The sequence below is a fragment of the Polistes fuscatus genome, unplaced genomic scaffold (genome assembly GCF_010416935.1).
Source record: "Polistes fuscatus isolate 324 unplaced genomic scaffold, CU_Pfus_HIC Scaffold6, whole genome shotgun sequence".
NCBI classification, from domain to species: Eukaryota; Metazoa; Arthropoda; class Insecta; order Hymenoptera; family Vespidae; genus Polistes; species Polistes fuscatus.
Genome location: NW_025113140.1, coordinates 6,856,210 through 6,883,400, shown reverse-complemented (window position 1 = coordinate 6,883,400; position 27,191 = coordinate 6,856,210). Strand labels below are relative to the sequence as shown.

General features: G+C 33.9%; 4 protein-coding genes and 1 long non-coding RNA gene across 8 annotated transcripts; 2 read left to right on the top strand and 3 right to left on the bottom strand.

Annotated features, from left to right (window-relative positions):
- Positions 1 to 609: 609 nt before the first annotated feature.
- LOC122523530 lies at positions 610 to 12,267 on the bottom strand. Its single transcript, XM_043645339.1, has 22 exons — positions 11,828 to 12,267; positions 11,068 to 11,711; positions 10,886 to 10,996; positions 10,700 to 10,791; positions 10,535 to 10,627; positions 10,330 to 10,433; positions 5,979 to 6,043; positions 5,593 to 5,752; positions 5,367 to 5,509; positions 5,086 to 5,299; positions 4,771 to 4,932; positions 4,414 to 4,695; positions 4,095 to 4,343; positions 3,856 to 4,031; positions 3,619 to 3,768; positions 3,233 to 3,515; positions 2,941 to 3,150; positions 2,697 to 2,853; positions 2,383 to 2,605; positions 2,121 to 2,250; positions 1,908 to 2,028; positions 610 to 1,803 (listed from the first exon to the last, which is right to left on the bottom strand). The coding sequence occupies exons 2-22, from the start codon at positions 11,628 to 11,630 to the stop codon at positions 1,145 to 1,147; spliced, it is 4,347 nt and encodes a 1,448-aa protein (XP_043501274.1). The 5' UTR covers positions 11,631 to 11,711; positions 11,828 to 12,267; the 3' UTR covers positions 610 to 1,144.
- On the bottom strand, positions 6,133 to 7,376 carry LOC122523534. 2 transcript variants are annotated; one of them, XM_043645344.1, is made up of 2 exons: positions 6,957 to 7,376; positions 6,133 to 6,875 (listed from the first exon to the last, which is right to left on the bottom strand). In XM_043645344.1, the coding sequence occupies exons 1-2, from the start codon at positions 7,031 to 7,033 to the stop codon at positions 6,482 to 6,484; spliced, it is 471 nt and encodes a 156-aa protein (XP_043501279.1). In that variant the 5' UTR covers positions 7,034 to 7,376; the 3' UTR covers positions 6,133 to 6,481. The 2 variants fall into 2 exon arrangements, with proteins under 2 accessions (XP_043501279.1, XP_043501280.1); XM_043645345.1 differs by having other exon boundaries at positions 6,133 to 6,806.
- LOC122523535 lies at positions 6,400 to 8,623 on the top strand. The gene is made up of 3 exons (XR_006305319.1): positions 6,400 to 6,425; positions 6,490 to 6,552; positions 8,393 to 8,623. It is a non-coding gene; the product is annotated as an uncharacterized LOC122523535 (long non-coding RNA).
- A 297-nt stretch (positions 12,268 to 12,564) lies between the features above and the next one.
- Positions 12,565 to 16,450, bottom strand: LOC122523532 (protein-L-isoaspartate O-methyltransferase domain-containing protein 1-like). Its single transcript, XM_043645341.1, has 5 exons — positions 16,167 to 16,450; positions 15,123 to 15,453; positions 14,923 to 15,057; positions 14,603 to 14,854; positions 12,565 to 14,517 (listed from the first exon to the last, which is right to left on the bottom strand). Exons 2-5 carry the CDS (start codon positions 15,427 to 15,429, stop codon positions 13,529 to 13,531), a joined length of 1,683 nt encoding a protein of 560 aa, XP_043501276.1. The 5' UTR covers positions 15,430 to 15,453; positions 16,167 to 16,450; the 3' UTR covers positions 12,565 to 13,528.
- A 1,212-nt stretch (positions 16,451 to 17,662) lies between these two features.
- On the top strand, positions 17,663 to 26,450 carry LOC122522980 (lethal(3)malignant brain tumor-like protein 1). 3 transcript variants are annotated; one of them, XM_043644456.1, is made up of 17 exons: positions 17,663 to 17,889; positions 20,778 to 20,985; positions 21,441 to 21,735; positions 21,866 to 22,105; positions 22,188 to 22,801; positions 22,900 to 23,062; positions 23,139 to 23,310; positions 23,403 to 23,571; positions 23,647 to 23,845; positions 23,942 to 24,159; positions 24,256 to 24,484; positions 24,593 to 24,782; positions 24,869 to 24,990; positions 25,155 to 25,620; positions 25,716 to 25,790; positions 25,875 to 26,187; positions 26,270 to 26,450. In XM_043644456.1, exons 2-17 carry the CDS (start codon positions 20,779 to 20,781, stop codon positions 26,393 to 26,395), a joined length of 3,798 nt encoding a protein of 1,265 aa, XP_043500391.1. In that variant the 5' UTR covers positions 17,663 to 17,889; position 20,778; the 3' UTR covers positions 26,396 to 26,450. The 3 variants fall into 3 exon arrangements, with proteins under 3 accessions (XP_043500391.1, XP_043500389.1, XP_043500390.1); XM_043644454.1 differs by having other exon boundaries at positions 17,665 to 17,705; XM_043644455.1 differs by lacking the exon at positions 17,663 to 17,889 and adding an exon at positions 19,597 to 20,350.
- The last annotated feature ends 741 nt before the right edge of the window (positions 26,451 to 27,191 follow it).

Below are 27,191 nucleotides of genomic sequence, written 5' to 3'. Positions count from 1 at the left end.
CGGCCCTGTTATACTTAGGTATTATTGATGTGATTAAATCAACATTATTAAATCTTGGTAAAATTAGCTGAAATCCTTGTAAATAATTTATATTTTTAAGAAAATCTGTTGAAAAAAAAAACAGAAAACTAGTCATATAGGTATATTTGAGTGCTAACAAACTAACACCGAACCTTGTTATGTCTTTTGCATTTGTAACACAAATATGTGCTTGGCAAAAACATATTGCTGCAATTTCATACCTCATTAAAATCGATTTCAGTGACACATCTCACTTTGCAATTGACTAACCATTAGTGGTAATCTTACCAACAACATAAACTTTGACTTTAAATATGTAAGTAGATTATCGAAATTAAAATCAATGTATAGCTTTGTAATTCAAATTATAAAAAATGAAAAAAGTGCGATGACTGAAGCGTGGATATTATGATCGGACTGTACGATGACAATGGTGAAATAAATACTGTAATTCCGAATTCTTTCCTTATGAACTATATTAACTTATATTTTTTACGTATATTTTTCTTTAAAATACATCTTATATATTTGGTATTACTTCGTAATATCATCATGGGTTGGCAATTTGCAATCATTTTGAGCAAACAATTGTGCTATAAAGTTTTATTCTTAGATCTTTTTACAATTAAGAGAATTATTAAATTACTTATAGAAAACTGGTGTATGGATGGAGTATCACGATGGAAGGCTACTCAGATCTGAAGTATGACCTTAAGCGCGCCTTTATTATTTTTGTATTTATATTTTTTTCTTTTCTTATTTTATAATACAAATTTCACGACGTCTTTTCTTATAGAAATAAAATCACAGAACGCATGTAAAATTACGCAACATAATACATTGTGCAACAATGTTGTATGGAGTTTCTCTAGGACTTATGCTTTCGCAGAAATCAAACGAATCGTTAGAATCTAACTACTACTCCATAAAAATGCTAGATAAATAAAATTTAAGCGGCAAGCATTATCGTTTTATCGTTCAACGAATCGTTGCAATTGGCACACGAATTTTCGAAAAATAAATGCGCTCGATTTGAAATATACATATAATGAATTTCTAATAAGTTGGAAGTTACGACAAAAAAATTCACGGAAATGTTTATTACAAATAAACTATGGAAAGTCTATACTTCTTCTTTGGTATGCGTGCGATTTAAAAGATAATCGAGATCATGCGAAATACGATCCAACATGCCGGAAGTGGTAGTCTCGCAACTTATCCGAATTTCCGGCATTTTTTCCTCGCCATCGGGTTGTTTGCGTTCCGTTGTATTAGCAATGTCGGGAATAACGTTCACGTGTTCTCTCGCTTTTAATTCGACGTTCGTTAAATGTTCTACGTCCGTTTTGACTGCCAACGTTACGTCCGGCATTGCACCCAAACGTGATTCTATGTCAGCGCTACAAAGAAGTTTAGCTGAACATTCCGATGGAATGTTTTGATGAATTGCAAGATCTCGAAAAGCATTACGATCTGTAACACTAACACTATAAGGTTCGGGGAGAGATTGAGTAGTTCGTTTAGCAAAAGCACTATCGAATGCTTCTTGATACTTTCGCGGGCTAGTACTATAGTTTTCAAGATTGATGTCGTCTGGGCGATCGATTCGAATTTCAGGTAAATACCTGCCAGCAACGGAAGACGAAGTTTCGGTAGTAAATTCTCTCGTGTCTATGCTACCAGCCGCTACTCCTCGGGTTTCTATGTAGGGTTCGGCCAATATAGATGACGGAGGTGGTGGTATAGCATCGTTTTGCATTTCTGCCTCAATTTTTGTACATACTGCATACAAAATGACATATTATTCATTTATTTATTATTTATCTCATTCGCTCGCTCACTCATCCGTCCATTCATTAGATGCATTGACATGAAACATTCGATACCTTTGATCGGCGCTGAAATTCGTTCGTTGCTCGTGTCCAATTTCCATTTAAGTTTTGGAAATATTGGTCTAAGTAAATTAATGTCGCTGCTAAAAACGTATGCTATTGATATGATGAAACCCTGCATATAAATTCGGTATCGTATTTTATTCATTTTCATAACATTTATTTAATCAACGAATATAATACGATATAGAAAATTCGGATACTTACTAAAACGGTAGATAACGATGCAAAGATATACTGATAAATTATTGAAGCCGAATTTATGTAGAAGATTGAGGACGTTTCTGTGGCAATAATGCCACTTATAACTAGAGCGGCACGATGCAATAACCGCGTTCTGTAAAAAAAGAAAATCTTTTTATTTCTGTTATAATAAAATAATTGTAGATATGATTTTGGATAGGAATTACTTTTGCTTTCACTAATGTAATGATTTATTCAATCAATATTACTTGTCTACCATTCTTACCTCGATTTTATGGTTTCTTTCTTCATCAAATTTTTCTCTACGAGGGAACGAGCCTCATGAATGACACCCAAATAGAGTATCACAAAGACGCAAGACATCATGGTTGTACAAGTTACGAATATATTATATATTCCACTTCCATGAATCAACCACCAAGATTCGTGTCTCCAACCAGTACTTTTGCGAGTAAGTTCGGTGGCAAGTACAGCCAAAACCGGTACCCCTGGAAAAGTTATCGTTTCAAAAATTTGTTTTAGTACTTTATTATTAAATGCTAGCTGCCTCTTTGAATTCATTTGCAATGCGTCGTATACCTGTAATAACGGCGATTACTGTGATCTTCATGTGAAGATGCTGATTCGGTCGTATATGAACAAACTGAGAATATATTATGAGAGCTTCGGATATAGGAGTCGACATGCCAACTAGGAGAAATATTTCTAATCCTGTCGCAACGAGATAATAGTTACTCTGTAAGACAAATGTAATGCAAAGCTGTCAGATAAGCAATGGTAAATGCATATTGAGTAAACATAAGATACATTAATATTTTCGTACATCAGAAAAGTTACCGCATATCGCATAAATGAACAAAGCCATTGCGCCGATCAGAGCACCGCAACATTGGACTTTTAAAAAATTTAACCAACTCCGATTTTTCCACCAATGTATGGTAAGAATGAATAATGTTACCGAGCATTGAATCAGACAGCTTGCACAACCCACTAACACCGCAGAAGTTGCTTGTTCCTTCTTTGGTAATACCATCTGAAAAAGAAAAACTCTTTGTGCAAACGATTGTCCGACTTGAAAATGTGAAAATATTTTCAAACTTTTTCAAAATAATTACCCTTACAATCCTAGCAGTTAAAAAAAGAGCAACGGTGCCGGGATTAGGACACAAGCAATGGGTCGTAAGATCGCCCGGAAATGTACTTGCTATACAATCAGTTAAATTCCAAGAACCTGAATGATCCATAAGACCACAGGAAACATTCCAAGTGCCAGAATGATTTTTTAATTGTTTCATTTCTAGATCGACCCAAATGTTACTATGATTGTCAGATTTGAAGGAACCCACAGCTGCCGTGATCACGTGAGAGTTAATTCGGTATTCTAGTTCTGTACCGTTGCTAAAATTTAAAAGAAACTGCATTAAATAACGTCCAAAGGATTTTAAATCTATTTAAAAAAGTTTAATTCTATTCTTCGTCTAAGTATTCACGTGGTGCTTACTCAAACTCTTTGAGGTATACTTTTGGAAGGAAGTTAGAAACTGTCTTATAGACAATGACGATTCCTTTGTACGTAGTGTTGTTTTTGCCATCTCTAAATCTCTTTTTCCATAAACGTATAGAAATTATGTCTTTATACCAATCAGGATATCTGTAAAACAAATATATATACATATATATCACAGTTTTCCAATATTTCTAGTATTTGGTAAGGATAGTGCGTTTTATAAATGCATACGTGTCGTCGTTTGTTGGAATTTGAAGAGAGTGCGTGATGCTGTCACTGCTGTGAGATTGCAAGGGTTGAATATCGACGACCATCGATGACAAGGACAAGTGAAAGCAGCCTTGATTGAACTTTTTCGACCAATGTATCAGGTTTCGTTCGACTATTTGCAGTAATACCACTAATCTCTAAAAAATGATTTTTACAGTCAGGACAATAAGAATAATGACAATAATTGTTAAAGTCATTACCTGTGGATTTAAAATGGAATATTCGTCGTTTAATATGCGATTAGCGATATGCGTCATGGCTTCGGCGGAGCGATGCAAATCGGATGGATCGATTTTACGTTGATAACGTTCGATTTCTATGAGTATGCTTAAAATACGATTAGCTTCGTTCGGATAGAAGAATCTTTTGCGCGATTGTAATACTTTCCAAAGGGCTACGATCGTTTCCGAGCCTGTTGTATTTTGATAGCCTAGAGTCAAGCTACGAAACTACGAACAGCGAAAAGAACAAAATAAAGTCTTAAGAATTCGATGATTAATATTAGCTGAAGAGACTAACTTTATTGTAAGGACGAACGAAGGGCTCGTAAAGACAAGTAGAAAAATCTGGCATCAACCATTCGGGAGTGGTCGCATCACTCATCAAGCACAGTCTCGATACTTTAGATCCGACAAAATTTCGCGGACAGTCGATGAAAGCTTCCGAACCGGGAGCTGTGTCAGGCCATTCTTCACCCCAAGCTATTTCCTTCGGACAAATTCGTACCAAAGTTCGATTCGTCAATTCTACTCGTACGGACATCGATTGATGTGCCACGTTGCACGTGTATATCGCCGATTTCTACAATTATTTTCATTCCAATTATAAATCAAATCGAACATTTATTGTTGTACTACTTTGAAACGACATTTCTACCTGAATGTTTATAATTTTTAAAATGCTACCGTCTGGATAAAGGTCTTCCCAAATTTCACTACCTGGTTCCAATTTAAGTAACGCTTGATTTTTCGTCCAACCGAATCCTATACCCGTGCTGTGCATATTTGGTGTTGTGCACGTCAGTTGTATATTACTACCCTGGAATATATTTTCTTTCTATCTTACTTTCCAACAACAATCATTAAGGTATTAACAAAAGAAAAGAAAATAATAATTCATTGGCATAATTCATTTGGCATTCAATTTTGAGTATATCTTCTTTTCAAACCAATTGGAGAAAAAGATCTGTACCTTTTCTACGGTAATACTCATCGGCGTGACCTTTACATCCGGATCATTTTTCACTTGTACGTAAAGACTTTTACATTGTTGTACGCCCCGATCGATAGCTTGGCACGTATATTGACCACCGTCCAATGCGGTCGCCTTATCGATTTTTAATATCGACGCGTACATATCCAATCCATCATTAGGAACATCCTCGTATTGAATTTCTCTGGATGAACTTGAATAAACGATACCCTCGTTAAAGAGTAAAACCAAATGATATTATGATCTTATTACGAAGTTACCTGTTTGCTTTTTTCACGTTTACCAACATATTGTCTTTGTACCAGACGAAACGAATACCGTTATTTCCCTGGGCAACGCAATGGAGATTGATTTCATCGCCCAGATGAACCTCGTGTTCGTTCGATCGATCCAAACGTAAACTCTAAGCAAAACCAATGATTCGTTTGATTCGTTACAAGATACTCGAATTTTTCTTCATGCGTTGATTACGAAAATTCTTCATACCTGCAATCTAAACGCGGGTTTTTGTTGAAAAGTAAAGTGCGTAGATTCGAGAGCTAACTCGCCGAGACGACGTCGTTGAACTAAACGATTTAACGACTCTCGAATTTTGTCTCCATCGGACGAATTGGCAAAAAATTCAAAAGTTATCTCCGACGAAGGCCTGCAGCATTAAGAAGCGAATTTACGCTCTGATAAATCATTCATTGAAATTTCAATTTAAACGAGGAATCGAAACGTCAGTTGTGATATAACTTGTTACTTAACGCATTGCGGCCGGCTATTTTTTTGCGTCTAATATTTGTCTATTAATTTGTTAAAGCAGTTGAACATTATTGTCATTCGTCCGCAATACATTAAGACTTGTTTGCTTTAATATACCTACTCACGTAATGCTCAGGATCTCGAGGTCCTCCATGGAAGATATATTCGAACTCTTCAAATGCTTGATCAGCTGCGAAGGAATAAACGCAATGAATGAAATTCATTAAGCAAGATTTGAAGGTAAGGAAAGTAGGAGTACAAAGTAGTCTACGTCAACTCTTAATCACAACTTTGTTATCTTTTTATTCCTTTACAACAATCGATCGTACAAAATTGATACAAATTGTATAACATAATAGGAGAAAAAATAATGACATTGGTAATATATAAACATTTGTTAAATCGTAGAGCGAAGTCACGCGAGAAGAAGATGACGCGAACGTGAGCGATTCGCCGAAACAATGTAGGTCATGTGTTTTCCGCGTAGAAGGATTGACCAATCCGAAGGCGCCGACCCATCGCAAAGAACATCGTCGATGGACGTTCGTTGAACTTTGTTGGTTCAAACACGCGTAAGTAATATCGTACCTGAAAAGAGAACGTCGACTCTTGTTCTTCTTCTTTTTCCTCATTCAGGTGGATCCATAAAATAAGGATCGTCGATAAGAACGCAGGAGAGATCCGAATGTCCTGGACCAAGTAAGTCTTGCAGCGTATTTAACGGTACTCTCGATACTCTTATTCCAATTTCACGGCAATAAGCTTCGAGTAAGATCATTTGAAGATGAATGGCTGCATCCATGTCGACGTCGAGCGGTACCAAACAGACGCTGCCTTGATCGTTGCATTCTCGAGATGCCAGGGCACGAAGAGTCGGCAGTATGCCGCAGGTTATATTGTTTTTGCGAGAACGCTTACTATCTCGAGAATTCATGTTCCACGTTGGCTTTGCGCTGAAACACGAGTTTTTGTCCTCCATACTAACAATTTTGATTTTCCTCCGAGATAAGTGATCGAACAAACTACAGAGATTTAATGAAATTCATTTGAACTAAGACTCTAAGCAACATTTCCTCGAAACCTATGCGAATTTGCATAATTACCTTTCCGCCATCGTGTTCAAAGGAAAAGATTGTAATCCTTGACAGCTCATATCGGTAAACGTTTCCACGTCGATCATAGCCGATTGTATTCTTCACTGCTAGCTTCGAGCGCGCTTAATTTTGAGCGTCGATTTGTCACGAACACGGCCCACTTTCCTTTCTTTCCACTGCTGCTCGAACGTTCCAAGTATTTCAATGTCCACTTATAGTTTGGACTATAGTAAACGCAACGTTGTGCAATCCTTTGCTTTTCTATCACACTCGCGCGCGCACAAAGATGAGAGTTGAAAGAGGAGGGGAGAATTAATCTCACGAACGTATGTTAAACTGTGTACGTAAGTCCCTCTCGTGATTCGTTCCTTCTATAGAATGATAACGGTGCACCGAGTCACGCGCTTTTATAAACCCTTCTCTCCCACTTTTCTCTTTCCTTCCTTACGGTGGAGAACCGCCTAATGTTTCCATGGATATTCCAGATAAGCCGTGCCCCTTTGTATACCCAGAACGACGCGACGGTTTATCGATAAATCCCAACGAAGAGAGAAACACCACAGATATATACCTCGTATTTCTAATTAATGTTTTTCCTCTTACCCAACTAGAGAAAAAGGAGCATCGCAAAATTCACTATTTTTCTTTCCTCGTAAACTCTTCGACTAATTATATTTAATCATTGTTTGCTTCACGACACGCAACTTTGATCAACGAGGAAAGGCAGATTTATTTCAATTTTTTCTTTTTGAAAGCAAGTTTCGTCATATAGGAAAATGCGACACGCGGTGGACGACCACGAGAGACGATCATCGATTGCGTCTAGCCAATATATTAATTGTGTACATATACTAGGCTACACATGTTAAACATTTCGTTGAAGTATGCGTGTAATCGATAACAGCACACCCATTATCATCGACGTCTATCGCGGATAGCATATGTGTGCCAAGATAAATATCAAGAAAGATGATAAAAGCTCTCTCGTTTCGTCATTTTTTTTTCCTTGTCTCGTCTCTGACAAATATATACGAACACTTTTAGCTTCTCTCAAAAAGCTTAGAGTATTATCGATAATTAGGAGAGTAGACGCAGTATGTTCTCTGCGTTAGATAAGCTCCGATATAGATTGTCGATCAATTTTTCAATCTACGACATACTTTTTTTCATTTCCTATCGTACTCGTAAGGACGTTCCACGAGGATTTTATATACGTTCGCCGCGCTGCTTATGCATCCATACATATACGAAGCTTATTTATGCGCGAGCATTTTTAGAACTGGCGGGATTCCCAACGCGCTTCTAAAGAACATCAACCGTGTGTTTACCAGACGAGGGAATGACGAAGCGTAAAAAAAGGCGGTCAATGGCATTCCGTTCCGTTCGATTACAAAACGAGGGATTCTTCGAACAATCATTCTTACTTGATAAAATGCATTTTTCAGAATCGGAGATATGAAAAGAGGCGTCAAGATTTTGCACGATTTGCACGCTACGATTAAACGACCAATGTCGAGAAATTCAGCGGGAAATCTTATCGAAACGATTAGAAATAGAAATTGGCAAATTCTTGATCGAGATATCGTCGAACGAGACAAAATTGTAGACACGATTTTAAAGTATACGGAGATCACTAACGATCACATGACTCCTGATTTAAAGCTTTTTCTTTTGACACCTAGATGCTCTCTATATTACGATTCGTTTGATAAAATCAAGGAAAAACTCGACCAAGTGGAAATACAAACTTTGACCAATCCATTTTGGTCCATATACTGGCCGGGTGGTCAAGGCCTGGTAAAGTTCATATTCGACGAACAAGCAAATATATTTACGCATTCTAAGAAGGATATTAACGTTTTGGATCTTGGTACTGGTTGCGGTGCTACGGCTATAGCAGCGAAACTACTTGGAATTCGTAATGTCATGGCAAATGACATCGACAAAGGTTCGTAAAATGATGTTTTTAATATGTCTATAGAAAAATTCGCTTAATCAAATACGATTTAGTTCTTTACTCGCGAATCGCGTGAAAACTTTAAGGAATTACCCGAGAAACCTTCTCAATTGAGACTCGTTTTGCATAACATATTCATAATTAAGTGCATAAGAAGTAAAAGTGTAAAATGAATATTTTGGTGGCTCGTTGGAAATACCTGTTAAATGCATAATCGACGTCAGCGAAAGAAAGTTGTTCTGGTAAATGCATTATGTTGCATATCTCTTTCATATATCTATTATATGTATTTATATACGGTACGTATATAAATTGCATGCTTTTGATACTCGTATACACGTAGAAAGATGAATGATCGCGTTTATTGTCAAGCTGACGTTTCCGGTCAGGCATAAACACAGATAATAGTGAATTCCTCAAGGAATGATTCACTATCAACGCAGCTATGCATGTATCTTCTCTACAAATGATAACAGTCTCGTATTTTCTTCGTAACCATTTCTATAAAAAGATGGAACGAATTCTAACACAAGTTGTATTTAACCGAGTCACGTGTTGCACGATTCTTCGGAATTTCATTAACTTTTTTTCCCCTTTTGTTCCTTTTTCTTTTTGAATAGAAACCTCGTTATATAAGAATTTACTTTTCTTTTACGTCTCCAAATGAAGAATGATTTTTGTAGATTGAACCTACATTGAAAAGATTCTTAGATCGAACGATTGCACACCTCAATATTGTTGGGCTTCCCCCAGCTATATAATTGTATACACGTGAGGCTAGAAGACGGAGTCTCGTGCGTCAGTGAAAGTCAGGTGGTCCATTCTCGGTACTACCTTCTTGCATACCAAACTTGAAATAACTACATTTTTTTTCTCTTATAGTCTCGATATTTTTTACGTAGTAACGTAAACTGCGTCATTATATATATATATATATAGAGAGAGAAAGAGCATTGCAAAAGCAAAAACGAGAGATGAATAAAGAAAAAAAATTTGTTGCTCGTAAATGAATGCATCAATTGATTTTTCTTTGATTTCTTTTAGTTGCCTGCATAGCCACGCTCATGAATGCTACATTAAACGGCGTGGACGTTCAAGTATCGTGGGATAATTTATTGGATAGACCACTTGAAAAATCGTACGATGTTATTTTTATCGGAGATCTACTTTACGAAGAAGAATTAACCGAAACTTTAATACCATGGCTACTGGATGCAGCCAAGAAAGGAACACGAATATTTCTTGGTGATCCTGGGAGGCATGGACTTACAGATAAATTGAAAAAAAATCTAAAACTATTACGTCAATACGAATTGCCGGAAAATACGCGGAAGGAAAATAATGGTTATCACGATGTTTACGTATGGCAATTCATTAATTAACTCCCGAATAAATGCGTAAAATTATGCTCAATTAAAAACTTACCGGTTTTATAAGATAAGATTCTAAATTTCCTTGCTGAGCTAATGACGGTGAACGAAGTGGAGTAGTTTTTGATAGTTTTATTCTGCACTCGTATCTCGACCGATCTGAAAATATATGTAACAAGAAAACGTGTACAGTTATTTTTAATATTCCTATTATATATCTTATTGAAAAAAAAGAAACAATTGAATTTATCGATATTTACTGTTATATATTTTTTTGCCATTCGTGCAAGCACACGATTGATGCTCCTCCTTGTAATAAGGACATTGCAATATGCAATGTTCTCCTCCGCATTCTATAAATAAATCATTGTACCGAATTTAGATGTATCCATGGGAAACATATTTAAAAAAGAAAATTATTTTACCAGTATACACAGATTCCAATAGTCGAGTTTCACAATATTGTCCAACGTAGTCAGCACGGCAATTACAATGTATTGCTTTTGCCCCGAGATGTCTAGAACGTATGTAAAAGTCCTTTGATATATGCAAAGATGATTTGCATTTTCATATATATATATATATGCTTATTAATATATTTTTGTTCATACTTGCAGTAGCCACCATGTAGACAAATATAGTTTTGTTGATCGTCAAAACAAAGCGGTCCTTCGTGACATTTATATCCCTTGAAACGAGGAAAGCACTCGCAGTAAAAAGTCCTGTATTTAAAGAATCAACAACAATGAAAAAGTCTGAAGGAAAATTTTCAATAGAGGATAAATAAACATACGTATAATCTGCAGTTAAAATACAATTTCCAGTGAAAGAACATTCGCTAACGGAACAAGCATTTGGATTTGGTTCTTCCTCTGTCATTTGGTATGTGATGTTAAAACCATATACGTCCAAAAGATCGTCCAAGACGCGTACATGGTTTCCTTCGAGTCGATCAAGCTCAAATTCTAAGACGAGAAATGGACGAAAAGTTCTGAACCACCGATATTCGAAAACGTTGCCTTCCGTTATTTCTTTGACCAAGCTCGGACCATAATTCGTCGCCTCTGACTCGTAATACGCGTACTCGGTCAATTTGAGACCTTTGTAAACGTAAAGCTGCGTCATATAGACGACTATCGAACTATTCGTCGAAGGTATGTCAGAAACATCGATCACCCATCGACACATTATGGGTACTGGAAAAGCTTTAGGAAAGTTTGGTGTTTGTATAACTCCTTTTGGAGCTGTCAGATGATAATTGCAATCCGCGTTTTCAGTTGATACTTCGATTATAGTCAATAAACAGAGATAAAAGAAAAGAATGAGATGGTACTTCATTTTCTCTATCAACTTCATTGTCGATATGTTTTTCAATCAAATTTTGTTTGCCTCTTTTGAAGTATCAGACAAGATATCGAACAATATCGGATTTTCGGCCTGAAAAAAAGAAATTCCAATAAATAGTATTTATTTCTTTTTATCCCCTTATTAAAAGTCCATCTTTCTCAACGAATTTTATTATATCACGTATGTAGATAGTAATCGTTTCTTACCGTGGAATGTAAATATTGCTGGATGCACTTTATTAATCATATATAATTTTCTCGAGTCTACGCTTTCAAATCCGAATGTATTTCGTAATTTTTCGTTATGTCATATCCACTCCGTTGTGCACTTAAAAGAAAGATCCGAGTTAACGACAACGATGCTAATTCTTTATTTTGTCCTCTTTCAGAAAGTCCCACGTAAAAGAACATGAAAACTTAGGAATATAATTCGTCTCGTAGGTAAGGTAAATGAACGTTATCTCGATGGTGTATCGAAAAATTCTATGCTTAAGGGACAATGAGTTTTTGGAGTAAATCAGATAATGATCAAGCTTAAAACGGATTTAAAGGTCGGGGGTGCGTTTGATACGAGCCACGAACGAGAAGACACAATTTACCGGGTAGCTGGGCGTTAGTCCCTTCCGTATCTCTGAGCTTTCCGTGCGCCTGCTCTCCTTCGATCCCCGACCAAGCATCCCCCTTTCTACCCTTTCCACTTGTATATATTTCGACCGACTCGAATCGCGAGTTTTACTGGAACGCGAGCATTCCGATTCGAGCCATGTTATCAATCCACAGATGTCTATGCTACTTGGCATTTCCTCAAACGTATCATCCGATCTGAATTATACCTCTTTTTAATTAACTAACTTTTAGTATAAAAAATAATACCATAAATAAATTCATAAAATCGTCAATCTTTAAAGTCTAATACGGTGTAGAGGTAAATAAAAGAAATCGAGTTATTACTAAATAGTATTTATTTCTGTAATTAGAAACTCTATGATAGTCTTCGAACTAAAAACCTATTATCTTGATCATCGATCGTGAACGTTTTATTACCATATGAAATTGCGTAAATTAATAGATTGATTAATAGATACTATTTCAATTTCAATACTCATTGTCAGCTAAACTTTATCATCGGGAAGTTCGATAAATATGTATATGCGAATTTTTCGCCCGTTATATTTTGCATTTTGTACATTTCCGTGTATTTCTTATCCTAAATAGCGTGTGTTGTACGATATTACTCGTTTAATCTGCGTCAATAAAAAAAGTCCTTATGCATTTTTCGATTCAACGTTTGTCACAACCCTTTGAAAATTTATATAGGACTTGACCTTTTTTTTTTGTCAAAGAATCTTGCAGAAAACGAGTTTTAGTAATTTGATACAGATATGTACATACAGGTAAATAGACGCATACACGCTCATACGATAAGGCAGTCATTTTTGCCACTTTAAATATGTATATTCGGTCAATAAAACAGTATCAATGACAGTGCAATCTCTCGTTGATCGCTGTTTTCTCACCTTCTTCATTTCTACGATATTAATAATGAAAAATATAGAGTATCGTTGATACAGTTCACAATGATATAGAAATCTCGAGAGTAATTTACCGTACAAGATTTATATCTAACAACTTTCTCTCTTCTTTCGTTGAAAATAAAAGATTTAAAAAGAAATTTTCAAATGAAATGGTTTACATGAAAGAACATTTTGGCCACCAAATATCACTTGTAACACTTCGTAGGCCTATCTTTCCAAAATTAATGTAGTAACATACGAAGGTCAACTGTAGCTGGAGAGCAGCTATAAACGACAATGGAGTACTGCATAATATAAGAAGAGAATTATGTATTTATTAGAATATTTAAATTAAAGAATAATGATTAAGTCTAATTGCTTCTCTATGTATATATTATAGATGCCGATTATAGTTTATGTACAACTTTAATGAGAAAGGCAATGGTAACTGATGTATCTTTTCTTTCATATATGTCGAAAAAGCATTGCCATCCACATAATGTCCAAATATTACATTCTCATTTGGAATGCTTTCCGTAGATTCGGGATAAGATTTATACATATTCTTTGCGGACTTATTGATCGTGATATCGGACAAATCAACTTCCATGGAATTTAAATCATCGGTATTCTTCGAATCTGATTGACTGGTATTTGAACTAGAACTACCATCGTCAGTAGTCAGATTAACATCTTCTATTATACCGCTATCGGTTTTTTCACGTTTCGCTATTTTTTTACGCTGAGTAAATGATGTCTCTTGTTCGGCTTCGCTGTCGCTGTCGCTGTCGCTTTCGCTCATATTTATATATGCTTCCGATAAAGACGAGTGCTGTTCTAAAATTTGACAGGATTGATTTTGCATTTGGTCTTGAGATTGGTCGTAGTTTGAATTGACATTATTCTCGCTAGTATTGGCTCTTCCAGCTTCGGCTAGTAACGCTTCGCTTTCGGTCTCTTTTCTTTCTTCGTTATTATCGTGATGCAAATCAACAGACGCGACGATATATTGTCCGTCGCTATCGTCGTCATTCGATTCCGGCCAATGCTGCTGTCTATTTTCACCTAGGTGCGGCTGCATGACAGCTCTTAACAACTGTAAAGTCGTTGTAATGGCTTCTCCGGGATGAGTATCTACGTTGAGCAATAAACGAGCTCTCCCTGCAAATTCTGCATTCTCGTCGAAAAGCGCTTCATCCGATTCCTCGAAAATAGGTATTACAAAACGTTTCGAGGTACGTGTAGGTAACCTGGGTCTTTGCTGTCTTAGTAGTATAGGTTTTCTCGTCTCCAATTCCGTATGTTGTCGCCAGACATTTTCTCTTAATCTATGTCTGATTTTATCACGACATAATTCTTGTAAAGATAATGGATCGCATTCCGCTATAAAATATTACTCTTATTGTTAGACTTACTCACCTTCTATATTAATCTATTAGACACGATTGTTTAAATTTTGTTTACTTACGCAAATGAAATAAATTTTGTTCCTCGGACTTAGGAACGATCAACGGCGCAAAAGATACAGGAAGCATCGTATGATGCGTCCAAGCATTTTCGTCGACTCTTTGAATTCTGAGTAAATGCTCTTTGAAAGGCATCACTAAAATTCCTCCAATTTTAACATACTGTTTGATAAGCGCCTCATGACTTTCCGGGCAAGCTGCACCGCAATATACTCTATCGTATTGTCTGCCAGGTACAATGCTTAAGCAGTTTCCTATTAAGTAAAAAATAGTCTTAGACAATATATTTAATTTATATTATTCTAATCATTATTTATACTACCTTGTACAAATGATGGCTCGCAGAAATCAAACTCATCTAAAGCTAAAGATTTTTGCTTAAATTCTTCTAAACGCTCATATGCATATTTTAGACAGTCCTCGTGTAATTCTATACCATGATTTGTCCCATGTTGACCTAAGAAAGATAAAACAACGTGACAAAATTTCAATGGCAATTAATTGATAGAATTATTTTCTTACTTAGTATTAGTCCTGCCATTGTACTGAGATATCCAGTTCCTGATCCAAGATTCAGAAAACTCAATCCAGGCTCCAATGAAAGACCTTCTATTACCAAACTGTAGACGCATGGTGCTGATAAATGGATGTTGCCATGCTTCCAAGCAAGGTCCTTATACGCGCTTTCCCGATACAATGTTAGGAAGTAATCAGCACGATCAACAGCTCTGAATACCTGTTCAACTTTCTTTGTTCTTATATAACCAGATGTCATTAAATTATCTACCAATTCATCATTGTTTTGTCCACTACTAACGGCACTTCCCATCTTGATAAGACAAGATTTGTTCTTCTATTTAACAAAGATTATGTTAATGATTAATCATAAAATTATCACATTATATCCCATATAACAAGTTATAAGATACGTATACAAACTTATAATATATATTTTCATAAAGCGATAAATGTAATAAAATTTAAAATAGAAAACTGCTCAAGTTATGATCTCTTACTGACTTAATCAAATGATATAAAAAAATATATTACTGTCGCAATAATCAAAATACGACTTTCCAAAGTACAAGAAAATAATATGAACGTACACATATTATATATGTATTCTATATGTAGCATCATATGTATGCACATATGTATGCGTTAAGAAGTTATCTTTAAAAATAACCTTACAAATGAAATATACTATACCGATAAACATGAAGCGTTGTCTGTAAGTGTCGCTTAGTAAAAATATTAAATGCAATAACAAATGCTACAACAATGTGGCTCGCAGCGAATAGAGCTCAAAAAACTAAAAGAATTCTAAATTTATTCTCTTTTTATCGATCGACGTAATGATAATTATACGATAAGAGGAATTTGTTTTTTCTGATTGTGTTGGACTATAAACCTTCATAATTTAACGAAAAAGAAACAAAAATAGATGTATCTATTTTTTAAATGCAACATTAGAAATACTATTTTTGAAAGGAATATCATGGAAAAAAAAGGAATCTTCAATGTTAATAATTAACGTACATCTAACGTTATTTTGTTGAAACTTACCCTTGCCAAGTGAGAATACAATTCAATGACGAGAGAATAATGGAGTCGAAGCTGTCACTTCGGAAAAAATCAAAACTTAGACGGTCGTGTAAAACTAAACGTTAACATATTATAACGAATATATTCTGTGCTATATTATACAACAAGACGCGCTGTTATTTTGATACATTGAAGTATACTAATGCACGATTTTATTCTGTTTTGACAAGCAAAATGTGCATGAAGGTGCATCAACGTACATCAGCTGATAGAAGAAAATATATACTAGTTACGCCATTGCGCGCTCTCTATCTTCCCAGAGAGAGGGAGGGAGGGACAGAGAGAGAGAGAGAAAGAAAGAGAGAAATCAAATGACGATCCGTCAAATATTTTTCCCTCGAATTTATTTCCTTTTTTTTTTAATAATTTCTCTCCTTTCCTTTAGAAAATAATGCAAGACAATCCAAAAAAAGATACTTTTAATGTTGATATTCGTTTTGGATAGTATGCATTTCTAATGAATTGTTCAAAAATCTCCCTTATAATTTAGTAATTAAATTATTGTTATCGGTCTGTTAGAAACATGTAGTAATGTTAAGCGCAGGCGTGAACCATACTAGATGACACTAGAAAGAGAGAAAGTTATTAGCAACGTCGAAAGAACGGTGAACGAGTCGATTCGAATATATATGGATGCATGTATCAATTGAAAATTATTTAAATTTTTCTACGCTGTTGTATATATATATTTTTATTTTTTTTTTCCTCTATTGGTAGTATCTTTGAAACTAGTAGATTTTTTTTTGTTTTACTAGTTGGATGCATAATTTGGTTATATATAGTGCATAAATGATGCGTTGGTGGCGCTCGATAAATTTGAAAAGCGCACGCATTTGAAGGTCGATATTTATATACTTACCATACGTAGATATATATATATATATATATATCATATAGAAAGAGAGATAGGTATATATACATATATATGTATCTATTATGTGTACTTGTGTATTTTTTTAAATAAAATACCATTAGCCTTATATTTCAGTTAGCCGTGTTCATGATTTTAATTCGAATCGTATCAACATAGATAAATACTTGATCATAGTTCCTATTTACTTTTCTTGACTCTTACAATACTAGAATAAGAAAAGAAAAATCGATATAATATCGTAGTTGATATTCATTGGAAATAATACGTTTGACTTTATTTCTAATTTCAGTTTTGTTCTCTGCTTTTTCTTATTTCTCTGAGTGATTTATATGAACGCATAGATCTTGGACGGAAATCGATAATGTTATAAAAAGTAGGCAAGGGATGAAAATAACTCGAACGAAAACCATTTAGATCAGCATATTTTGCTGGAGTAACATTAATATTTGAGGAATATTTGGAGAAAAGTAAAATACAGCTTGTGGTCTTATTGTTTTACATCTCCGTGGATGGTAACTCGCACAAATGTGAACGAACCTTCGTAGAGCAACATGGGTTGGTGCGCATGCGCATTCGAACTAATATCGTTCCTTCTCTCAGATGATGGCGACAGACAACTTTAAAACGTGAGTTTATAATCATACAATTTCTTACATCTTTAAGGTGTCATTATAGTGTAAAACGCTGCTCTATGATTATGAGATATTGAGTATTTCATAGAGTTTATTGAAATCGAGTGAAACGTGGGCATTGGTAAATACAACGTTAAATTTTCGACTGGATTCGTTAGGTCAACATTCGTTTACTCTCGTAAGTATATGTGTATGGTACATGCGTGTATAAAGCTTAGCGTAACTTTGCAGATTGAGCTTTGAAAAGTAAAAATATTCGTTAAAATATCGTATAACAGGAGAAAAGAGAAAGTTTGCATGTTCGTTTTAACCGCTCTTAATTTCTTACCACGTATTGCATCTTTAACGATAGCACTTTGTGTTTGCATCTATTTTTTGTTTTTAACAGCGTTCATGCATGTACGATCGTAACTATGAGTTTACAACATTGGAATTATTACGATCGATTATTCGTTAATGACTTCTCCAACATTTCATTTAAATTTGTTTACAACTTTGCTATATATTTTATATATATATAAATTTATAAAGAGGAAGAGAAGAGACAAAAAACATAGCCTTCAAGAAATTTTCTTTCGTAAAAAGTCAGGTGATAATATAAATGTCTTTTGTTTTCACGAATCGTAATATTTTTAATGATATAACTTGATTATAGAATTTATTTTTTTTCTAAAAAGATAAAGTATGCATACCTATATATACATATGTGCATACGTGCATAGTCCGTGTTAAAATGCATATGCGATTTGTGAACACGTGTATGTGTGTGTGTGTGTGCCTTTGTATGTGTATACACACACACATTTATATATATATATATATTATATAGAATTGTACCGTCGCATAATTTAGTTCTGATACTTTTCTTGCTGCTTTACTTGATATCTCGATTGAGTTTTTTCATTTTTAAAAGTAACCAGATCGTCTTGTTCCATCTTAATGCATGTTATTTTTACGAGAAATCGTTAAAATGGAATAATATTATAGTCACGTGTATGCGATATTCTCAACTATCGATACAGGTTACAGCGTTACCTAGTAATCGATAGATGCATTTTTATTACTAATGCCGAACGCACGCTTTAGAGGTTATTAAAGAAAAGTTCGTCGCGCATAAAATACGTTAACATCTATACTCATAAATTATTTTAACAATTTAGATTTCGTTTATCTATAGAATAGAATTTATTTGTAGGGTGATTATATCTTTCGAAGTATAATATTGATCGTTAGAATTTACTGTACATTGACGGAGAAAAGCTTCTTAAAAAGACGATAACTCGAATAAAGTAGAGTTTATTTTGATAAATGTAGACTATGGCCAACCAATTGAGTCGCGATAAGAAATCTTACATTTACAATTAGTCGGACTTCTTTTTACATTGCTTAATGATAAATTAATCTTATTTATTATTCCATTCATTATCTTTCATAAAATCTAATAAACAATTGATTAGATTCGAGTCGATAGTTTGTATTTGATTTTGATTAGACGTATATTGTTTATTAATATATAGTTATTAATATTAGGATAAATAAAAAAATAAAAATGTAATATCGAATAATAATGCATCGAAAGAGAGCGAATAGGATTGATAGATTTACAAATGCGAATAAAGGGAGAAGTTAAATTAATGGAATGAGACATAGATACATATATATATATATATATATATTTGAAAATGGCCTATCTTTTAGTCGGTTTTATTATAAAACGTCCAAGATAATTGTTAAATATCTAACATCGATTAAAATATTATATCAAACGATGAAATTCGTTGTCGATCATCGATCATCGAGCAAATGGTTTAGAACTTGACTCGAAAATTGCTTTCACTTGCAATAAATATGCGTGCAAGTTAGGAGGAGAGGGAGTTGTCAAAGTTCTCTGATTGGCTGCTACTTTAGGAACGTCATATGGTATTTGTGGTTCGTTAGGTTAGGTACTGTTAGACTGCCGCGCCATTGATAGCATCGTTCGAGCCTATGGGAAAGTAGCAGTAGTTTAGAGAGACCAAAGCTTGAATGATATGAAAGCTTTAAAGATACGTGCGGATTTTCGTTTAGAATAGTGGTGTATGCGATAAGTTTGTTGTTGGTCATCTCCAGATGCAATCCTTTTGGAAAGATCAGGCTTTAGTGAGAAAGGGATATCTCTTGTTGTCCAGTGTTCGTTTCTTACAGGAATGAAAATTGTGCGTCGTGTGTAGGACGATATAGAATCGTGCGGGTTCGATTATTAAGTCACTCCTCAAGCGCGACCAAAGATTTGATTAAGTATTTAAATGAAGATATATTTGGCGTAATAATTACGGTAGTACGTTAATCGCGATTTATAAGTATCACCAGAAGTTAATAGATTTTCATTATATTTCCGATATTTCAAAGTGTAAAAGAAACGAAACTGTGTTCTCGATAGTAATAATTGGGCGCGTGTTTTAAATTCCTTTACCGATAGATCCGACGCCCAGTCCACGTATATTGTCGAATAAAACATTTTGTGAATGAAGTGCACGGAGCTGTTACAACGGTACTTACTTCTTCCCAACACCAAACTTATTACATATTCACTCTACCACATTTAATTGGAATTATGTAACTGAGGAAAATAGAATTTTCTTATAGGAACAACTTATTAGGTATGCCACATTGTGATACACACTATACGTTTGTCAAATATTTCATATTTTCATTATTATTTTATTTTTTTAATCATTTAATATCATTTCTGCAGTTATTTTCCTGTTTTCATTTAACTCTTTCGTATCTGAAAAAGTTATCTTGAAATAATTATTGGACGAATAAACGATTACATATCAATCAAAAGGTGTTATTAACTGTGCTACTTGCATTTCTCTATAAACTTTTATTGGCAATTTGTTCATCGTTTAAATATCATTTTCTCATTACCAAAAATCATTAAAAGTTGAATATTTAAGGTGATTAATATAATATACATGTTATAACGGATTGTACAATTTTAATATCCAACAACAAATATCAAATGTTTTTATCTGAGAAAGATTTATCAGTTTGTAACATTTTTTTTATTTTCCATTATTATAGAATGGACGAAGAAATAGTAGTTGACGACTGTGATGATAATAGTATAACTGAGTCCCAACAATTGGACGATTCTTCCACTTCAGTTATGCCTCTATTATATATTCAACAGGGCAAAATGCGTTCTGGTCAAACGACAGCTACAAATCAAACGCTTGTTTCTCCTACTGCTACTCAACTCGCTGCCATCATTAATCCCGTTAATAATCAGGTAATTTATTTCATATTATAGATTTATACTGTCATTTACAGTTCGTTTTAAATCTTCAAAATATTTATTTTACTAATTTATATATTATATAAGTAGACCTATGCATTAAGTATTCTGCATTTAATTTCTTTACGCATACAATTACTTATATATTTATATACACATTTTGATTATATTATGTTTTTATAATGAATAAAATAACTGCGCAAGAAATATATATATTTTAAAAATATTAATAAGCAAGATTGTATATACGGAGTTATAGTTTTCATACATATAAATTGTACCGTCTTGGGAAGATATAATTAGTAATACCATAATTACATAATTTCTCTCATTTTGTGTTTTCGCTATGGTTAATTAATCGTTCTTGAGATAATAAATATTAATCTATGTTTATATTAAAAAAATCCAGGTAAACGCATTTTTAATATACAGCTTTAAATATATTTCAGATTGTTACTGGACAGAATAAAGTATTTATACAGGGTCCAGGTCAGGTTACTACTTCGCAAAACAAACAACATATTGTAATTCATCGTCCCGTTAATACTGTTAATACTACAAACACTGCGCAAGGACAGAAACATATATTACTTAGAAAATCAAATACATCTACAGCGCAGATCGTACCCCTAAATGCTTCGCAGGGAAATCAGACGAATTCGCAATCAGGAAAACATACATTTGCATATCTTGGGACTCTTATCAAACCAAATAAATCGCGAGAATCTGTCGTTATCCCAGCAGGTGATTATTTATTTAATATAGTTCTGATATATATTCTAAGTGTTATATTATACTTATTTATTTGTATGTGTGTGCTCGTGCGTGGGTGTAAGAACTGGTTTTATGTAATTTGAACTTTCTTAAAATATAGGAGCTTTAACGACTACTCAAATAACTAAACCCAAGTTAGTTATTGCCCCAGTTATATCACAATTGGCGCAGACATCAACGAGCACGACTACTGGTTCGCAAAGCCAACCATCTAAACACATGACAAATCTGCTATTACCAGTAAGCATTCCTCAACAAAGCGGTTCGGCCAAATCCAGTATGTTTAATTTGAAAATCAATAATGGTCAAATCAGTACAGATAGTAAGGGAACGATTACAGGTAACATTATATTTTGATCGCATATTGAGCATAATATTTAGAAGAAAAATATGCATCATTTTTATTTCATTTAATATTTTAGTATTACGAGAATCAAAAACTACCAATTCTGCAACGCATCCACCACCGTTACATCCAATTGCAAAAATGAGCTTATTAAACGCAAATAAAGGAAATAACAATTCTACGGATAGTATAAAAATTACAGAAAATCCGGATTCAGCAGTTATTACGCCTATACCTAAAAAGGATGATACTACTATTCCAGAAAAAAGAAAAAAAACTATAAGTAATATTTTAAGGGCTTCTAATGAAAAGCGATTAAAAAAACAAAAATCGTCGCAAGAAACTATGGCTGATGTGACTTATGCCCTTAGTAGTCCTGAATCAGAACAAGATAAAGATAAAAAGGTACAAAACGATGATGATATTACTTTGATTAAAGTAATTCCTAGCGAAGAAAAATCAATGAAGTTAAATACGAGTATAGACGATGACATCAAAATAGAAATAATTAAAACGCCTACAAGTTGTACAGTCGAACCCGTGTCGGAAAATAAAAATGAAATGAAAATGAATCACGAAGATATGAAAGATCTCTTTAATGTCTCTCAACAAAACGATTCGAATTTCGATGCTGCTAAAGTACTAGATTGGAAAGATGGTGTAGGAACCTTGCCAGGAAGTACATTGAAGGTAATTTCTATAAATGAAATATTTCTATTCTATAAATTCATCCATTATAACTCGACTATCGTAATTTTTTCAATATATTGTATTAATTGTTTCCTCAGTTTTGTATGAATGAATTCGGGATAATGGAAGTTGTCGAAGAAGATGAGACAATTAAGCAGAATAAAGATGGCAATATTGGTGATAAAGAAAATGTATGTTTAATACAGAATTCGTCAAAATCCAGTCCTGTTATGACCAATAATGCCATTAATGAGAAAAAGAGTAAGTAAAAGTAATTTTATTACTCGAAGATTTAGATTTTAAGATTAGTTTACTAACCGAGGAAATTGTTGAACAGCGGAAGATCGAAAAACTAGGACCTTATCTGCTGATACCGTCTATCATTGCGAGGGTTGTGGTTGCTACGGCCTAGCTGCAGAATTTGAGAGTCCAATCTCTTGCAGTCCTTCATGTACAGAGATAATAGAATCTAAGAAACAACCTTCAATGCGAAAAGAAAAAGACCTAAAGTATGTATTACAATTTATATTGATATTTGTATAATTTTAACGATTTATTAAATAACATTGTTACTACTCCTTTGTCTTTTTCTTTTTTTTAGAGATTTGCGTGTAAAACGAAAACGAAAAAGATTGTTACAAGAACAACAGCAAGCTAAAGAAACGGAAGAAAAATCGCAAGAGAAAATCAAGTCCGAAACGGACGAAGATACAAAGGATACCATTGGCGGGATGGATGACGAATGCCAAGGAGATTTTTCAGAATCTAAGGTACAAAATAAAACTTGAAATTAATCATTTTTTTGTTAACCGTCAATTGAAATAATTTGATTATTGTTCATACAGTATCCATGGCAAACTGGGAAACTCGGTTTTTCTTGGCCTAAATATCTTGAGCATTATAAAGCCAAGTCTGCGCCAGTTAAATTATTTAAGGATGCATTTCCATATGGAAAAAATAACTTTAAACCTGGGATGAAGCTAGAGGGAATAGATCCTGAACGTCCATCTCGTTATTGCGTTCTTACAGTAGTCGAAGTAGTAGGTAAGTAATTAAGAAAAGTTTAATTCATTTAATAAATAAACGTATTTCTCTCGAGTCGATAGGTATGATTCAACATATCTTAAATGATTTTTTCAGGATATAGGATACGTTTGCATTTCGATGGTTATCCAGAAAATTATGATTTTTGGGCAAATGCGGATAGCATGGATATTTTTCCAGTTGGTTGGTCCGAGAAAAATGGACATCGTCTTGATCCACCAAAAGGTTATGCAACTTCTAATTTTAACTGGAATGCCTATCTGAAAATTTGTAAAGCTTCTGCAGCTCCAAAAAATATATTTTCTAATAAAAGTGTAAGTATACATATCTATGTATGCATGTTTGTTTCATCAATTTTATTATTAAGATGGAATACACTACAAAATATTTCTTTATATTAACTTTTTTAGTCCGTTTTTCCAACTGGATTTCGCGTGGGTATGAAACTGGAAGCAGTCGATCGTAAACACTCATCTTTAGTTTGCGTAGCAAGTATAGCAGGTTTAATGGATTCTCGGATATTAGTTCACTTTGATTCTTGGGACGAAGTATATGATTATTGGGCAGATGCAAGTTCACCTTACATTCATCCCGTGGGATGGTGTCATCATAATGGACACAGTCTTACTCCGCCCAACAGTAAATATCTATGCCAAATAATACTTATTATATACATATATTTCTCTCGCTTATCTGCATCAACGTAAAAAGATAATGTAAAGTAATAAAACAATTGATATTTTGTAGATTGTAAAGATCCCAAGAACTTTACATGGGACATTTATCTAAAAGAAACTCGTTCAATGGCAGCACCGGCAAGAGCTTTCAAACAACGGCCACCTTGTGGATTTAAACGTGGTATGAAATTAGAAGCAGTCGATGCAAGAATTCCACAACTTATTAGAGTAGCCACTGTTGAAGATGTGAAAGATCATATGTTAGTATTCTATGTCTATCTTATTATGATGAAATAATTCTACATTTGACATAACGTTTAATTAAACTTTTAACTTACATTTCTAGGTTGAAAATACGTTTCGATGGATGGCCAGAGAATCATGCTTATTGGGTCGACGATGATTCTCCGGATATACATCCGATGGGATGGTGTTTAAAAACTGGACACCCATTGGAAGCACCATTAAGTAAGATTCATAATATTAATGATTTTTATAATAATAGCACATAGAGGGACAAAAAGGAGAGTGCATGTAATTATAATTGAAGAAAAATGTGTTGGGTGGCCTATCTTTTTGTCTCTCATTGTAGCAACGTAAGGTTTATATACTAATTTTATTTTTTTGAATAGCACCAGATAATCCAAACGATAAGTCAGAATGTGGTACGTATGGATGTCGCGGTATAGGACACGTAAAGGGTCCTAAATTTGCCACGCATAATTCACCATCTGGCTGTCCTTACTCGCCTCAAAACTTAAGTAAAAATAAGACCTTGTCAGATAGATTAGTCACAAAAAATGAAATCTGCTGCGACGTCGATGAAGAGTCGCAGGAAAGAGTAGCAAGAGTCGATAAGACTGAGAAAGTAAAAATAGAAAAGCCTGAGAAGCTTGAAAAGCCTGAAAAGTCTGAAAAAAGTGAAAAGTTTGAAAAGCTGGAAAAGCTGGAGAAGCTCGAAAAGCCTGAGAGAATGGAAAGAATGGAAAAACTTTCTTTCTCCGAAGAACGACTCTTAAAGACTGAAAAAGATGTGAAACAAGAGGATGGAGAATCTGATAAAAATGATAAGTCTGAAAATTCGGAAAAGTCTGAAAGGTTAATATTTCGTTTGTTTATAATTTTAAATGAATATTTTATGCGATCGGCGATAGTGCTTATATTATATTTTTCTTTTATCTTCTTTTTTTTAGATCGAGTAAGTCGAAAAATCTTCATAGCGACGGACAAACTGACGACGAGGAAGTTTCAAGGAAACGTAAAAAAAGGTTCGTTATACTTTGTCCAAACTCCACATTAAAGTATAGTTAGTGTATAATCGTTTAATGCAAATTATTAATCACCTTTTGTAGACGACAAATTTCTGACGATTCTATATATACTCTTTCAAATTCTACGTACGGTGATACGGTATTGAATACAACTCAATATGCTGCCAATATGCCAGATAAACAATTACGTACAGAATTATACCAATCGGTCTACGATCCCGGTTACAATCCTTTACCAGACGCACCGCACATATGGGCAAAACATAGTAACGCGTTGAACAGAGTAGTTTCTCAACAGAATACAAATCCCCGACGCTGGTCAAACGAAGAAGTTATCAAGTTTATTCAAAGTGTCCCAAATTGTAGAGAAATTGGTAATATTTTTAGAAAACATGTAAGTATCTTACCAAGTATGTTACAAATCACTCTAAATTCGTTCAATTGTTATTTCTACTGAAATGTTCTTTTTTTTTTAGAATATCGATGGAGAAGCATTTTTAATGCTCACGCAAGAAGATTTAGTATCGTTATTAGGTTTACTCTTAGGACCGGCAATAAAGCTTTATAACAGTATAGTATTGTTACGTCGAAGAGCCACGTGAATATTTTCTCGAAAGAAGAATCAATGAAATGGCAAAGAAAATATTTGTTATAAAAGAAAAGAGTAAGATAGGGGGAAAACTGTCGTTAAAATGAAATTAATTATTCATCGATCAAGTTTTCTCAAATTTTGAAACAAATGTTTTCTATTTTGTTTTGTAATTGACAGATATTTATTTCGCATATCTTATTTAATTTTTTACAAACAATTCGAAATTGTAATATTTAATTGTAATATTAATTGCTTAATAGCAAGGAAAGGTTTACTCCTTTGATTTGGATCGATGATGGTATCGAGTTATACTCATGATTTGAATATCTATTCATGACCAGTACTTATAATTGTCCAATATAATTTTTTTTATATTACCAACCGAATTCGATCATGTACAAATGTAAATATAACTATCTTAATAATTAATTATTGTAATAAGAACAAGACTAAATTATTCATCTTAATTGTTTGATTTCAAGCTAATGATTTCCATTATTTCCGCTGTATTTAAATCCTCGAATTTACCGATAACAGAACACCACATTACCGGTAACTTTGTCAAAGCTGTAACCAAACTATTGCGATTTTGTTCAAAATTTGACAGGGTGATGGTAGCACAGTTGACTTTATAATATTCTATATATTGCTATCCTATACAACATTACCGAAATTCCTATATATTTTTTATAACATATGTGCATAAGAAAAAAGGTATATTTATTAATCAATTGTGATCGAGAGATTCTCGAGCAAATTCTCAATTTGTTAATAGTACGTTTAAACTAACGATGGAAATTAAATAA